This window comes from Rhamphochromis longiceps, linkage group LG18 (assembly GCF_057381845.1).
Source record: "Rhamphochromis longiceps isolate RC_006_pf linkage group LG18, R_longiceps_female_GT1.1, whole genome shotgun sequence".
In the NCBI taxonomy this organism is placed as follows: Eukaryota; Metazoa; Chordata; class Actinopteri; order Cichliformes; family Cichlidae; genus Rhamphochromis; species Rhamphochromis longiceps.
The window spans coordinates 26,683,478-26,700,358 of record NC_140574.1 but is presented as its reverse complement, the minus strand read 5'-3'; the positions used below and the strand labels follow the sequence as shown (position 1 = coordinate 26,700,358).

General features: G+C 40.7%; 1 protein-coding gene across 3 annotated transcripts in view; it reads right to left on the bottom strand.

Moving 5' to 3' along the window:
• Positions 1 to 4: 4 nt before the first annotated feature.
• The window catches only part of LOC146648497 (low-density lipoprotein receptor-related protein 8-like), an 88,943-nt gene continuing 72,066 nt past the window's right edge, over positions 5 to 16,881 (bottom strand). Inside the window, exons 10-18 of one of the 3 annotated variants that reach the window (XM_085390387.1) lie at positions 13,846 to 14,017; positions 11,947 to 12,174; positions 10,116 to 10,234; positions 9,527 to 9,666; positions 6,435 to 6,576; positions 5,531 to 5,683; positions 4,103 to 4,375; positions 3,158 to 3,226; positions 5 to 656 (exon numbers count right to left, since the gene is read on the bottom strand). In XM_085390387.1, coding sequence (XP_085246513.1) covers positions 334 to 656; positions 3,158 to 3,226; positions 4,103 to 4,375; positions 5,531 to 5,683; positions 6,435 to 6,576; positions 9,527 to 9,666; positions 10,116 to 10,234; positions 11,947 to 12,174; positions 13,846 to 14,017 — 1,619 coding nt within the window. In that variant the 3' untranslated portion in view covers positions 5 to 333. Of the gene's footprint in view, positions 675 to 3,157; positions 3,227 to 4,102; positions 4,376 to 5,530; positions 5,684 to 6,434; positions 6,577 to 9,526; positions 9,667 to 10,115; positions 10,235 to 11,946; positions 12,175 to 13,845; positions 14,018 to 16,881 lie in introns of all 3 variants that reach the window. The other 2 variants (XM_085390386.1, XM_085390385.1) reach the window with 2 other exon arrangements.

The following is a 16,881-nucleotide window of genomic DNA, read 5'->3' as shown; positions in this document are numbered from 1 at the left end:
CTCTAACTCCATTATTCCAGCTGAGGTCAAAGTCAGAAACACGTTAGCACACATTTATAATTCAGTGATTAATTCTCAGCATTGACTGAAGAAAAATGAGACTCATCTCACAGAAAAAAGGTATGAAACTAATTTTTTAAGAGTCCTGTTTGTCTTACTGGTGGTTTTCAAATGGGAACTGGCATAGGATATGGCTGGGAATGACTGCATGTAACACTTGATGATACGTTGTTCATTCCTTCAGCAAACTCAGTCCAAGTCACCTCAGACCTCACTGTGTGTGCGTGTGCCTTGAGCGGCCATCTTTTCCAGGAGTTGCCTCCTGTTTGCAGGTCACTTTGCAGTGGAGAGCATGGGCTGCTCTGCGTACCAGTGAGTCCCGGGATCTGGCATGCTGCCCCCGAGAGGCAGGGCAATGAACTGCGGGCAGGTGCCCCCTCCCGCCGCCACGACTCCCATGCTGACGCCCTGAGGGTACGGGTGGTGGTGCGCATGGTGTCCCATGGCGTCCGTCCGCCCGATGTGGATCTCGTCCTCCTCGCCCTCGCCGGTGGTTTTGCGGTAGACGGGGTTGTCGAAGTTCATGCTCTTGGTGGAGTTGCGCCGCCAGTTGCGCCACACCAGGTAGACCGCGGTGCAGACCAGGCCGAACACCACTGTGGCAACGATAGGAACTGCATGCGTTTAACACACAGCGGCAGGGACATGGGAAGGGGGGGGCAGCGTTAACGAGGCATAACGAGTCCATGGCATGAAATGACAGGCACAGAGGGGAGCAGAACAGGCATGCGGGGGGACAGAGGGGGCAGGGGGCTGCGGTGCAGAGGTTGTGTGTGGGAGGCTGGGCTAAACGCTGGGTCAAACTTGGGTCATACACCAACCAACATGTTTTCTTTATCAAACTCTAAATCAGCAACACAGAGCACCATTAAGGGCCAAAATGGAGTAATTTCACTTTAAACTGTCCTCAGGGAGCACAAATTTGAACTCATTACTGCACAATCTCCTGGCAACTCATCACAGCATATCTGTCCTTGAGTAAGCATTTTAATTTAATATTGTTTCATTAAATTACACCAATAAAGCTTTCGTGCTTTACTGGCATCATATTTTTGGGGCCCTTTACAGAATGTTCCCCTTATTAAGTATATAATGAGAACAGTCCATCTGATCTAACGGGCTCACTCATTTTTGTTCAGCTTCATTTAATTCAGCATTATGTATTAGTGTCGCACCTTTTGTAGATGCACAGTGTACAATAACATTTCTCACATAGACAGCGTGCTCATTTTCCTGCAGCCTTTAGATTTATCTAAAGGTGATGTCTTGTTTTTCTTGCCTTTAAAAAACAAAAATCTTAAGAAGACCAGCACATCATTACACAGCTACACTCAAGATCAAGCTCTAAAAAGGCCTGTTTACAACTATTACATAAACTAATATTTCCCAGTGCATCGACCAAAACAACTGAGATAATCTTGGATTTACCAAAAATATCAGTACGAATCCTAAAAGCACTCTAAATTCTATATGAATATAAAGATATAAAGATATCTTTCAAATATAAAGATAGTGAGTCAAGCAGTGACGTAAGGCTGTTATAAAGTAGGTCTGTTTAAATATTGTCTCTGTGCTTCAATATAAGACTTATTCTCTTTAATCCCTGTTTTCTAAATGAATCATCAGGTCATTAACCATTGATGAACGCCTCCCCATATTTAGTTCTCGAAGTCTCGCCCTCTCTGGAATGTTTACTTTTTTAAGCCAGACATGTTAATAACCTGTTAGCAGTTAACTTTATCAACTTTTTCTACAGCTTTTTCACTCTTTTGTTGTCCCTGTACCACTTTTAAAATGTGTTGCTGGCATCCTTTCTCATCATTTCAACATTTGTCACTTCTCATCATTTGTATGCTTTCCTTTATACTAAAACTGCATTTTAATGATCGGAAAATCACAGCATTGCATTTTTAATTATATTTTACTCAGCTTACCACCTTTTATGTGGTATAATTATCACCTCTTCTTCCTCTAATATCTGTGAACACGCTGGTTGATTACAGTGTCTGAGTCAAACTCGTGGAGCAAATGGGTGTTTTTTTGTGTTTAATTAAGCAGTGAAACCTGGCAACAGCAGATTATTGTGCACTAGGCAAGTTCGCCAGTCTTTGCCTAGAAATGAGAACGATTTTATCTACAACACCAACTCCAAAAATGGTAAATAAAAGCCGATTGCATGTGTGTGTTAATCTCATGAACTCATATTTTATTCACAAGAGGACACTAAAAAAATGTGTTTAAACGTTTAAATGTTTAAACTGAGATTTTTCACTATGTTAGAAAAAATAATTGAATTTGATGTGCCAATAAAAGTTAGGATGGAGACAACAAAAAAGGAAAAGCAACATTTTGCAACTAATTAGGTTAGAAAAAAGAAAACTACAACAAAGAAGATCCTGGACTGTTGAACAGCTAGAATCCTATAACAAACAAGAATGGGACAAAATTCCTCTCCCAAAAGTCAAACAGCTGGTCTCCTTAGTTCCCAGATGTTTACGGGCTAGTTAAAAGAAAAGGGGATGCTACACCGTGGTAAACTTGACCCTGTCCTAACTTTTTTGAGAAAATGTTTAATATTTTTCTTAAAATTGTATATTTTCTCTTTTTAAATGTTTAATATGTTTTCTATGTTCAACTGAAAATAAAATAAAGGTTTGTAAGATTCCCATCACTGTTTTTATTTACATTTTACTGATCATCTCAATGTTTTTTGAAATTGGGTTTGTCTGAAATCAGACTGTGAGACTCAAATTCTCCATCAAACAACCTGCTGTGAATGAAAAAAAAAAAGGATTGTGTTCATTTAGATTAATAAACTACTTTCACTGAAAGTAAAGTACTCGAACTTCAGACAAAAGATCTGAACCCAACACAACATGGTGTGAAGTGAATAATGCAGTGTGGCAGCAATGTCAGACACACAGAAAATGACTCCTGAGAAACCTCAGTGGGGGAGACCTGTAGGCCAGGCTTCTCTCGCCTTGCCACAGCAAGGTCAGTGTGGATGGGCTACAAACATTGGCCATAGGCAGCACTGAGACAGCAGCCTTTATCATGGACAGACAAAAACAGACAAGGGGAGCTGCAGCTAACTTACCGATGGGGATGACCACTCCCAAAACAGCCACAGTGAGGTTCTCACCCAGGAGGAAATGCTCACTTCCAGCTGCAGGGAGAGATGAAGCAAGTGAGAGGTGTTAGAGCGACAGGAGGAAAAGATGGAGGAGCAAGAAAGGATAAAAGTGAGAAAGCGTGCACGAGGAAAAAAAAAGTGTGAGAAATAGAGTGAAAGATAAGCGGTGCAGTCAGGAAGGACGAGGTGGCGGAAAAAGAGGGGCAATAAAGACCACGAGGTGGGGAATGAGTGATCATGCGTGCACAGATGTGAGTGTGTTGCAAAGAGAAATGAGGGGAAAGAAGATGGAAAAAGTTCAAATTTTCCCTCAATGCAACCTTGACCTTCTACACTCCATCCATCTGGGCTCCATTAGACACCATTGTGACTCTATCGTTCATTTTCATGCAACATAGTTACTAATACGCTTATTAATGCACACTTTCATGGTTGCATATATTCCCTTAAAGAGACCCAATACACTACCGCCTACGCAGAGCTCAATTTATGGCGGGAACAATGACAGTTTCAAGGTGAGAAACAGCCATCCATTACTGCTCTTAAAGCCAGATGACTGGCTGCTGGGGCTTGTAGATACGTCACTTTAATGCCATCATTACAGCGAGGGTGAGATTGTTAGCTACATTATGAGCATGAATGAAACCATCAGATGTGGTATTTGGTAGGAGATGAGGCCGCTCAGGTGAAAGTGGCGCTTTGTCAGAGGACTGTGCCTGATTTTTTTCCAAATCATGCAGAGGACCCTCGGTGGACATGTGAGAGATGTTAATTACAAAGGTTTGGAGCACCTGACATATCCTCAATTCTGAATGTAAGACTAATGGTTTCTGTCACATATCATCATATATCTTTTTTTCTTCAGACTCAGAACTGATAAACACAATTTACAATTCACAGCCCACTTACAGTGTTGTGAGACGCTGCTGTCTCCTGCAGGTGTGGTGGAGAGAATCATAGTAGTGGCAGTGGAGTGGGAGCCCAACGCCTTCGATTCCTGCGAGGACATAGGCTTGAGTGTGCTGAGGGGTGTGAGAGGCTCAGGGGAGCCAGATGGAGCTGTGGTCAAGCGAGGGATTGCATCCGCCTGTGACACTCCTCCTGTTCCCTCTGTCGCTCCAGTGCCCAGAGTAAATTCAGTGGGGGGTGAAGATGTTGCTGTCATGTCATCTCTTGGCGCTGCTGCAGGCAAAGTCATAGCAGAGCGAAAGCTTTCAGCTCAAGAAATGAGTGTAAATGTCTTAAAGTGTTTGAAAAAGACAGGAAGGACCACAACAGTCATCACTTTATGATTAAAATCTTCATAGAATGATGCTGCAAGATCCCTTATAGAACATATTCAATCATTAAGCAAACTAAAAATCAACATTTACCTAACATAAATTCAACAAAAATACAATCAGCCAAATAGATACTGTGTTACTATTAACACAGTATATGTGACATATATCAATTTACATTAGGAGAATTCAAACATAAGGTCCGCAGGCCAGAATTGGCCCAGAAAAGACCACAATCGGGTCGAGTGGATGGCTTTGGAAAATGTTAAAGGGGCATAAATTTTGCACTTTTACCTTTATTTTCATACTTTTTACAGCATTTCCTACTAATAAAGACCTGCCATACACACTACACTAACGTAACTACAGTATGTAACTAACTTTGTGTTAAACAGTTAACAGACAGAAAAGTTCCATTTTTTTTCAATATCCAATATAAGAAGAATGTACTATAAATTTACAAAAAAAAAAACATTCGGTGAATTAACAAGTAAAGTACAAGTAACTTGTACAAGTACAAGTAAAAGTAATTTTACAGATTTATTGCTTACATTTAAATATTTAGGTTATTTATTTATTTGCACTTTTTTTTAAAGCAGAACCTTAATATCGCTGTAGCTCATTAGGCTCACGATCCATAACAATTCACGGATGTTGGACGTAAAACTACAAATATGACCTTGAACTTTAAGTCTTCACCTTCACACTGTGTGTAAGTTTTGATGAAATTCTGACCAAAATGTGGCAAGAGCTGTGATTCTTGTGATTTGTGGAAGGAAGGACAGATAAACAACAGCAAAAGAGCATTGGTTTTATGCTTAACAGATTGTTTGGATGTGGGTGTACGATGTACAATAAGAAAAGCTGTTTTTGGTTTGTTTTATTTTAATTTGTTGTATTGTTGATATTTTTTAAAATGTTAATAAAGATATAGGTGCATATAAAAATTTTCTGATAAAAACATACTGGTGCAATTATCTCCACAGTAAACACAGCATACAAAAAGCCCCCTTAGGTGTTATTGATCATTAAACACTCCATTACCACCCAGCCTCACCTGGCACACAGCCTCTCATCTCAGGCCCCAGGTCCTGTCCATCGGGGCAGGCGCAGGTGTATTTGGGGGAGTGTTCAGTGATCTGTGGAGCCTTAAGACACAAATACTCACAACCTCCATTGGCTACGCTGCCCAGATTACAGCTGTCTGGGCCTGGAGACAGTAAGAGAAAGAAAGACGGAGACAGGGAGAATTACACGGCTGTGGTTATATAAATAAGATTAACATTAATGCAATGTGAGGAGATAACACAGCCGGGAAGGCACAGTCGTCGTACTTTATTGTTCCCCACTGTGGGCACTGCTGAATTCCCTTTAAACAAAGTTAATTACTTTATGTAAACAAAGGCTCCAGAAACATGCAAAGAATAAAATCTGGTAACATACAGAAATGTGACCAGTTGTGCTACTCTGTCAGGTACATGTCCACTGTGTTCATCCCAGAGTCTCATTTCTTAACAAAAACAATGACAAAGGTGTACGAAGATCAAACTGGAAAAAATGGTGATGAAATTCAGTGAAAGATAAAATATAAATGGGCACAGACAATGCACTGGGAAGTAAGAGAGAATGACAGAGACAGATATGGAAAGTGACATGCAAGGAAAAAACACACACATATCACATTCATGATTAAGTGCTCTGTTCAGTTCAGTTTGGATCTGGATTGTCCCATTAGAGGAAACTGAGTTGAAGGCAGAGTTTGAACACAGCGTGAATGTACGGCTGCTTTACTCGCTCTACTACAATCACAGGGCTCACTATTACTTATACATGCGCCTAGGATGATATGGACATGCAGAAGAGGTGAAACTCAGCTCACATAATCAAAGGCAGGGGATGAAACTGTTGTTGGAAATGCCTAAGGACACATGCAAGTGCCTCAATCACACAAACACACACACCTTGTGGCTGTCGAAGCTGGTGGAAGACCACAATATCATGGGGGTCATTAAGGTTTTCAGCAAGGGCATGGATGTCTTCCCCGGTCAGCCTGTTGGCCATGAAGACTGCTGCTTTGTCTCTGTCTGTCCAGTAAATACGATCCTAAGACACAGGAGAAAAACACGACAGGTCAGAACTAGTTTGTTAGAGTCTTGTAAAGTTTGACTCATATATTTAAAAGCTGTCTTATATTGTAAAAAGTATTGTTGAATTTTATTTTATCCTCAGAGTGAAGAACGCAGTTTGTTATTTTAACAGTGGTATCTGATTGGTGAACCGTGTCATCAGATCCCTGAAGTCAGAGTGTTGTATCAGAAATAAACTGCAGAATCTGCGCTGCAGTTAAATCACCGTCCTGCAACAACTACATGCAGCAACAATTCTGTTTAAAATCTGTGAGGTTTTCCTTGGACTCTGAATGTAAACAGTTAAAGTGATTTCTGTTTGATGTTCATTGGATAGAGATGGAACGGATTTCCAACAGACACCAACAGATTTGCGACTTCTACCAATTTACAAATAGACTGAATGTAATCAGTGGTGTTTCTAGAGTCTGTTGGAGCCGAAGGCAACAATTCAAAAGGGGCCCCTTTAAGCTACCTCAACAAGTCGACTGTTGCTGTCACGGTTTTGACAGTCAGCATGCTAACATCACAGCTAGCAGAGCTGGACACACCAGGGAACTAATGTTAAACATGAACGTAAACAAAAGAGACAATGTGACACTAGTGGAAATTCAGTGACCAAAGTGTTTCTCTTCCACAGTTCAGGTTAGACTAACAGCGTTAATTATTTAACATTATATTTAATTGTTTAGGCTTTTCTCTCTTCCTCTTGATTTTCAGTGTGTAGCTTTCGTTGTCGTCATTAGGTTTATGCAAACAGAGTCAGATGTCTCCTACTGTTGCAGACTTTTCACGTTGCAATTGGCTCCAGACCTGGTCCCTGTCTTCGAAGCAAGCATTTCGTTTAGTAATAGTTTTGGTTGTACAGTTGTTCCCAACCACTGTTTTCCTTAGTGTGACTATATCATGAAAAGGGGTCTGAAAAGAAAAAGTGACCAAGAAAAAGGACACAAGCTGCCCTTAGCTTGTCACTCTGGACGGCTAAATGCTGTCAGTACTTGTCTGATGATACCAGTCCAACTTATTTCAGAAGAAGAAATAAAGAGAAAATTAGGGAAAGGGAAATATGCACTTGGAAGTATTTGTTGACAGACATCGTCTAACCCATTAGCTTCTGCAGAAGAGCGAGCATGTTTAATTGGCTTTTAATGTGATCATTAAGATGATGGAGGAAATGCAAAGGAGTTTAATTGTAAATAGGAGGTTGCTATTCATGGAGCAGCAGTGCAACAATAAACAATGATGTCTTTTTATATAAGAAAATCAAATCAATTATTTGATTTTTAAAATGTTGCAACATTCTGGGATGTATTTTCAGCAGCACGAGGCTTTAAATAATTAAAACCCATTTAATATAGATCACAAAACAGCAGCACAGGCTGAAGTTTTAACCCTGCTGGTTTTTTATTAATAAACTTTTTGCTTTCTTTCCCTAGTTAACCTCATCAACAGTTTTAAAAAAAAGAGTCTTAGATAGGAAGTGACATGTTTTTTACAGTTGCCTTAGAAACCACAGGCTAATCCTCAGCGAGTGCCGAGACAACAGGCCTCGCTACACTCGAGTGTGTACGTGTGTGCTTGCGTTGAGTCAGTCACTGAGTCAGAAAGAGATGGTACTGTAATGTGATGTACAATACAACAAGACCCACTCAATAACACTGAACTGGTGTATGTCCAACTTGCTGAACAAGAAGGTCACCTTGTAGTCACAACAGGGCAGAGAGCAGAGACGTCCCGATCGATTATGTGTTACAGCAGAGGGAATTTATCATCATTTCTCTGAGCGCTCTCTACAGCGCTGGCACAGGCCGGACTTACAGCACAGAATGCAGTAGAAAATCCTCAAGGTTATGCTACACTTATTAAATGGTAAACTGTGCGAACATGTAGAGGAATTTAACATTTTTAAAAATATTATAAAAATATTTATTACATAGAAGTGGCAGAATGTAGTCATAATCCAATTTAGTAAATGACTGAACTTTACAAGCTTCATTATATGTATGGGGCAGGGATAGCTCAGTAGGTAAAGTGGTCGCCCCATGATCGGAAGGTCGGCGGTTCGAATCCACTTAACGGCTACCCTGAGGTACCCCTGAGCAAGGTACCGTCCCTACACACTGCTCCCCGGGCGCCTGCTTAGTGGGCTGCCCACTGCTTCACTGAGTGAATGGGTCAAATGCAGAGAAAAACAAGTAATTTCCCCATGGGGATCAATAAAGTATCCATTATTATTATTATACTTTTATACTGAACTTATTTTACATTTAGGACAACTTCAGGCACATTTTAAAAATAACACCTCTATTTGCTCTCTAGGTCACAAATATAATTATATTATATACACCAAAGCGGATAGTTTCAAAGATCCACGCCTGTAAGTTTGGTCTGCTTCTGAAGGAAACCTCTGCCTGTGGTCTCCCCTAGGGAGGCTGATTTTAAAGGATGTTCCTGTAACAGGAGTTTGCAAGCAAAAGCACGTTTGCACACTGGCACGGATGTGTAGGACTGCTTGGCACCAGTCCAGACTGAAGGTTTCTAAAGGCCCTGACATAACATGCACAGAGGGAAACTGGCTGACAACCAAAAGCTCAAGTGTGTGTCTGTATGTGTGTGTTGCTTTTGACTGCTCCCTTCTCTTAGCTGTTTCTGTTTAGTATGCTCAACCAATCAGTCCCATGAGGGAAAAACAAACAGAACACACACAAGGACACCCACCGACTGAGCATGAAATAAATTGAATTCAACAGTCATTACGTTTGGGCTCCCTGTGCCTCTGCAGGCCCCCATTGAGGCTAATGAGAGAGATGTAGATATGATGAGATGTGGGAGGCTGAGTGATATCATGGACAACTGCCCAAAATCCCTGAAAATCTATGCTGAGTTCTACAAAATGAGGCAATGGAATAAAAGGAGTAAACACAAACCTCAAAAACAGCCAGGGCGTAAGGGTGCCCCAGTCTCTCCACGGACGACATATGCGTCCTGCGGTGAGCTCCGTTCAGGTCCACGCTGGCTATGAGGTGTAGTTTGGAATCCACCCAGTACAGACGGCGGTTGGCCACATCTGCGGAGTGCAAACATGCACACAGACAAACACACAAACATGTAGATAGGAATTTCCCGAGCTGAGTGGAAATTGATTGTCCTTGCGGTAAGCACTCTCGCACTCTGACCAGCAAATCCCTTTAGGTGATATCGATTACTTTAGAAATGTCAGATTCTCACCATTACACAACAGCAAGTTTTACTGTGTTGATCTATAACACCTGAAACATTTTCAATATCATTCCGAAGCGGCCATGATAACTTTGTAAAACTACTTCTTTCCATTATCGTTAAACATTAACTTGTGCTATTTCAATTACTTTTGACCTTTTATCAAAAATGAGCTGATTGAATGCATCGGCTCCTTTCAGGTCTGCGCTTCAGGCACATTCACAACAGCTGTTGAGGAAAAAGGGTAAAATATAGCACTGTGCACGATATAATGAAGAACAGCTGTTCTCCCCTCACCCAGTGTGATGCCGTTGGGCCACTCAATGTTATCAGCCACCAGCACCTGTCGGTCCACTCCATTCATACCGGCCTTCTCTATTTTGGCTCGCGTGCCCCAGTCTGACCAGTACATAAAGCTGGAACAAAGACACCAAAGTCATTGTGTTATTATCCAGTTAGGGTTTTAGCAGTTATTAGTCCCACGGCATTGTTCTGCTAAGTGGTTCGGCAGTAAGCCATCACTGTCACTGTCCACTACTTTAATTTAGCTCTCCTCTTTTGCTTTTTTTTACTTTGCTGTTTCAGTTCTACCCAGCATAAGTAGGCTCCTTTACTAACCGAATAATAAGAATAGTAATAATAATAACAATATGAGAGCTGCACCAAAATATTTGTCCTGGAAAGATGAAAAAAAAGCTGCCTAAAGTTGCATAAGCAATATGCAGCCTAAAACAATCAGATATACATAAGACTGCAAAACTAGGGCACACAAATGTCTTTTTCCCCCACTACAGGCTATGCAAAAGCAAAGGTAATGCCATCCAAGATTTGTGGAAGTGATTTTTTGGAAGAGAAGGGCAGAGAAAGGGAGACATTTCTACAACAAAGAGTGCTGTAGGGAATTCTTGTAAAGATCTCTGACAAGTGCACATTTCGGAGCTGTCCTTTCAGCACCACAAAACTACAATACAAGTCAAAAGACCACCAATATTAGTGTTACGTCTCGTACAAATATTTCACTATCTCCCATCTGCTCTAATACCAGCTTACAGTGTAAGTGTAATTGTAAACGTACATGTAACAGCATATTAGGATTGGAGCAGCTACAGCATGGGCCTCTGACACAAAGGACAAGTTTGACAAGTTGACAGCATTACTGTTTGCAGCCTTTGTCCTCGCTGATGGAGTATGTGATTGCGGTTTGAAAATATGGTTATTAGATCCCTCACCTTGGTATGCAGGACAAACAGGACCATTTTGTCATGACTAGAAGCTGAGCAGTGGTTGTAATCGCTTACACCATTAACGTCTGTGAGCACTCTGCTTTCATTTGGATTGCCATGGCTGTGATTTACATTGAGCCAAATCCCAACATTGTTAACCACCAAATTTAAAAACTGTTATCTGGTATGACTTCAGCACACTTTGAATGGTTATTTGGCGATATGAGCGAGCAATCAAAGCAGTGAAGACACAGTAATTTACATTCACTTCTATGTAAATGTTTATTACTGGCATTAAGACAATTTTGTCCAAACTGTTATTCAGTGTAAAGCATTTCTGTGGTGTGTGTGTGCCTGCCTCACCAAAGCACCTTTGTGTGTCTATTTATGTTTACTTTGTGGCTGATTTTTTTTTTTTAATCTGCATTTGTATAACCAAAACACAAAAGCTGCAGAATCACAGCCTGGCACCATTTCATAAAGCTCCTCAGGCTGTCAAAAACTATCAGGATGTTAAATGGGTCAGAGTCTCGATACTCTGGATTCTCATATACAACAAGTGTTCTCATACTGAATATTTATCATTAGACGTGGACCCAGAAGAAATTGCTAAACATATCTCTGTTTAAGGTTAACGCCACCATCATGTTTAAAATTATGAAAGAGGACAAAAAGTATAGTATAGAACTAGATGGGAGGGCATCCTATGTGAACTCAGTTCGACCTTATTATGTGCTGATATGCTAAGTGTTATGTAAATTCACAGCATGAAGCTCAGCAATTAGCATACTTTTTTAAAATGCATAAACCGTGATAATTATGGATCTTGTCTTTCAGTTTCTTTAATACTTGGTACTAACAGTGCAGATGTCTGGTGTTGTATGCATACATCTCCACTTCCTTACCCATGGTGCGGATCCAGTGCTATGGCTCGGGGTTCGCTCAGGTCAGTGCTGATGAGGACACGTCTTTTGGTGCCGTCCACCGAGGCCACGGAGATGGATTTGTCCCCTGAGTCGGTCCAGTACAGGTTGTGTTGGAGCCAGTCCACAGCCAGTCCTACAGGGGTCTGCAGAGATGATTCTACCAGTGGCACCTGCTGGGAGGGGTCACTGGCCTCGTGGATGAAGGCACTGCGGGTGGAGCAGGAGGCGGGAATGCGGAAGGAGAGAATGAGGGAGAGTTTTGAGGGGATGAGAATATGTAAGGGATAATCTACATCAAGCCAGCCATTATTACCAAATCGATGTACAGAAAGATTGTGAGGCAGAGCCTGGTTGGCTGCCTGCAGGGCACTATTTTGTGATAATGAGGATGTATACACAATCCGTCTTATCATGTGGCGCCCTACCAGAAGATTTATTACTATAAAATATTGATTTTTAGTGACTGCACTCAGAGCCAAAGAATTTTACCTGCTTGTTTAAAAAATAATTTAGTACTGATTAAACTCCAACTGAAGAAGAAAAACTCCAATCACAAGAGTAAATCTAGCATTAGCAATCAATCAATCAATCAATAAGTGAATGACACAGTTATATAGCTGGCATGTTCTTCTTTGTTATGCAAGTTAAGTCTTTTGGCACATTCATTTGACAAAATATAAGCGGACATAAAGTGATAATAACACAAACGGGACACACCCCAACAGATAATATATGACGAAGAGCAATTCTCCATTCTTCCTCTGAAGTGAAGAGACTGCAGAACAAAGAATGGGGCTGATATGGGAGCTACAGCCTTGGGCAGTGTTCAGGTTCATCCTGGGGTTAGCATCCTTCTTAGATGGACCACTTATCAGAATAGACAAGGCCTCACTCAGGGTTTGCCCTGCTCACTAATGATTTGACCCCCAGCAGAGGTGTGAGGCGAGGGCAAGGGAGCTGTGCTCCCAAACAGGAATTTCAATTTTAGTTTCCCCAGAGATTTTTTTCCTCTTAACATCAATTTTATAAAGAGAACACAGTGCTCCAATTAGAAGACACTCTGGGGAGAAAACGTAGTTGGGATAACAAAAGGAAGGGTGAAATTAATCTAAAATAATAGCAGGTCTGAGCCATCGGCTAAGCTGATTGAACCCAAAAAACATCAAAAGCATAAAGGAGAAGATCTAACTACATCACATACAGGGAAATTTCATCAGTGTGCATCGGTGCAGGATTTATGAAATCGTGTTTCAAAATATAATTAAAGCACAGTTCTTTTAAAAATCAGACATTTGAAAACCACAGGTGGAGTGCAAATAGATGAAAGTAAAACATCTTTGAGTGGTTCATATTTAGAAATATTGATGATTTTTAGCAGAAAAAAAACAAGTCAAAATCCTTCCAGAAGCAAGCGAGGCATTCTGAAGAAGCTGTTTTTAGGCAGTCAGTTCAAAGCTTGATTACCTTTCATTTCAAAGGTTGTGCAGACATATAAATTGCATGTAAAGAATTCCCAGTCAAATCTGACAAAAACCTTATAAAGACTTTGCCACAAAACTTTGTCAAAAAGTTCTTCTCCCCCGAAAATGTTCCTTGCATCACTGGCTTTGTTCAGCGCCGTGTCTCTTTCTTATAATGCCTCTGGTACGTCTTCATATTTCAAATATATTTGTCTAGTCGCTGACAATGCAGGCGTTTTGATTAAATGAGGCATAGTGAAAAATGTAAAAATTGCTTAGAAGATAAATAAACATTTGTCCAAGCTGTGAGGAATCTATTGTTTATGCTGCAGTTTGTCAGCAGTGTTATGTAAATCCTAAATACAATTGTTTTCCCAAATTATTTAAAGATTTAGAAACTCAAAAACTATTTTTTTACCTGTAGATTTTCCGGTGAAATCGATCACACCAGAAAACACGGTTGTTTGCCACATCCAGGTCCAGAGCCACAGCGTTCTTCTGTGTGGATACCACCTGACTGTAGTCCCTCTTCACTAAGTCAATGCGTCGGATCTCATGTCGGTTGGTGAACAGTAGGTAAGGGCTTTTACCTGCACGCGAAGAAACGAACATTTCAGGGTGTGTTTTTGTGCAAGCAGGCACAAACAACACAGGCCCGGAGTCAGGGTCAGAATATGGATCAGCAAAATAAAGCAAAAAAAAGCAAACAAAAGTTCAACTTCTCAATAGGAGGCAATTTCTAAAATGGGCTTATGAGGATGAATACATTGTAGGTGTGAGGAATACATTAGAGTTGGGATTTGCTTGAGTAATGCTCAAGCGAATCAGCTTTGACAGTTTAGGCGAGAAGAGGGGCCAAAGCGGGTATATCTTATTAGAAAACTGCTCTCGTCCTGGTGCTCCACAGATCATCTATGCACACATCAACATTAATATGCTTCAGATTAGACAGCAAGTGCACTGCTTTAAATCAACTTAACCTTTATCCAGTGGGAAAAGTATATCGTCTGGACTGGAAGAAGCAGTGGCTGTGCTCTTGTGTCAATAATTTAACCCACAAAGGGGAAAGATGTGAAGAAGAAGAAGAAGAAGAAGAAGACAACAATAAAACAACAATAAGCTGGACAGTGTGTTCAGCACAGCATCAAAATGCACTTGTACTTGAGAACTGCTGACCCAGATGGGAAATGCTGCATGTCAGGGAATGATTTAGACATTGCTCTACAGTAATAACAATCCGGCTTCACCGCAGTGTTAAAAGCACTGGAACATAATGTGATGCTGGAGAGACTAAAGTCAATACTCTAAATATAATCTTTTTTCACAAAGATAAACAGCATCAAGTTTGCACGATACTACTCAATATTCTCTTCTAACAAGAGTGAAGGCACAATAATTGTTCATTAAAAACAGCTGAATAGTTGGTGTATTGATCAGTGTGTTGTACATCATTAAGTTGTACGCTCCTTATTATCTTCGCCTTGCAAATATAAATATATATCAGAGTTACCTTTGCATCTGGCTGCACCTCTTTAAACAGCAAGCTGACGGCTTTTGCACCGGCAATGCAACAAAACAGACATAGGCAAACATACACTAATTTGAATAAGATATATTCTTACCCTTTTCCAGGCTTGCAAATATAGAAAAATAAAAATCTGCTACTCAGTGAATTTTACTCATATGCAACAGAATAATGATAGGCTTCACTTCCAAATACCTTGCCATGTACACCTGCATTTTATATAAATATTAATTACATGCACAGCTGAGAGATGCAGATCTTATCTGGAATGCATCTCAAAGCATTTAACGTAATCACTAGTTATTACATTTTCTATTCCCAGGGTTATTTGATTTCATCAGCACAGAAAGTGTGACCGCTACTAACAAGACAAAAAATGTCTACAGAGATGTCAGCAGTTGGTCAGGCTTCAAGCTGGATGTTAATTTCATCAAGGTTGCTCAGAATGGGCCTTTGAGGTTTGGCTATTCGTGTAAGCACAACTAGTAAGCACAACAAAAGCAATGAGTCCATTAGGTAAATGCAAAATGTTTGTAATTTAATATATATGTTTGAGTGGTTGGAGGGTGCAATATTTAATGCTCACATCTTAGTGTACCCTGCTACCATGCTAATCAGGACCAAACACAAATCACAGCTGAGCCTGATTAGTCGAGTCTTTAGTCAGAAAGCAAATTCCTAGAACAAGATGTGCTGGTGAAAATGTGTGACCTCATGGCTCGCATCACACATTTCATGTTAACCTGGATATGGTGCTATAGAAAGCTCCAGATCATTTACAATTCACCTGTCCTCTGGAATGTATTAATGTAGCCCGCTATGTGGATAACTCTTGCAGGACGCTATGAAATAATTTTGTTATTCAAGGAGATAAAAGATTTCTTGCTTTCATCTGAAGTACACACTGTGATTGGTAAATTTGTTATTAGCTATTATCATGCACTGGTTTTCGCACTTCCTCTGAGAGTGTCCTTGTTTATTTTCACACCTATTTTTCGAGCTGTCTGTTTTGGATAAGGTCACCCAGGATGCACTTAAATCAGAACCATATATAAACAGAGGTCTTAAACTATTTCCTCATAATTCTGGCCAGGAAAAGTCGAGTGGGTAAAAAAGACTAACAAAACGCGCCTGTAGGGACGGTTTTATCTGCCTGGCTATAACTAAAGCCCACCTTTTGTCTAGTAACATCTATACTGAGCCAATCTCTTTGTGACACTGCATGGTAATAGGATGGCAGCTGCAGGCAATTATCTCTTGGGGCAGATATGAAATTCTCTCATTAATGGCTCGCTTGCCTCAGTTTCCCTTTTGACAGTCTGTGTTGTAGCCTCATTGTAGTATCGCAGTCCCGCACGTCTTCTCTTTTTGCCCTTTCCTCCGTCTTCCAGCCTAAACTCTGAATCATGACAGTGACGTTTAGCACCAAGCGTTCTCAAAAAAATAGCGATTACAATGACAGCATTTCCAACCCCTCTAAAGGGGAAAATTCTCCCCTGCTGGGTTCATGGGCTGTCACAGCCAGACGTCATTTTCATTGCCTCAAAACCAAGTGACTCAACTGCTGCATTTGCTGCAATTTGGCTTCTGACACACAGCCAGAAACACTTCTCTCATGGCAATGATAAACTGATAGCTAACGCACTGGGCAGCCATGCAGAGAAAAGTACACAAGCGTTAACAGAGGCAAGTGGGCAGACACGACACACACGCAAACACACACATGCAAATGCTGAGCTTTGATATTAGCTTAGCTTAATTGAGGAAAATTAAATAGCAGCATTTGACAGCCACAGGGACAGAACCAACACATTTCATTTGACTGGCTCTTTCCTGCCAATTAAATAATAAAACTCTGCAGGGAAATGAAGTGTAAACATAAAATGGCCTCTGCATGCAATCCTCTTGCTAACAGCTTTGAGCCATAGT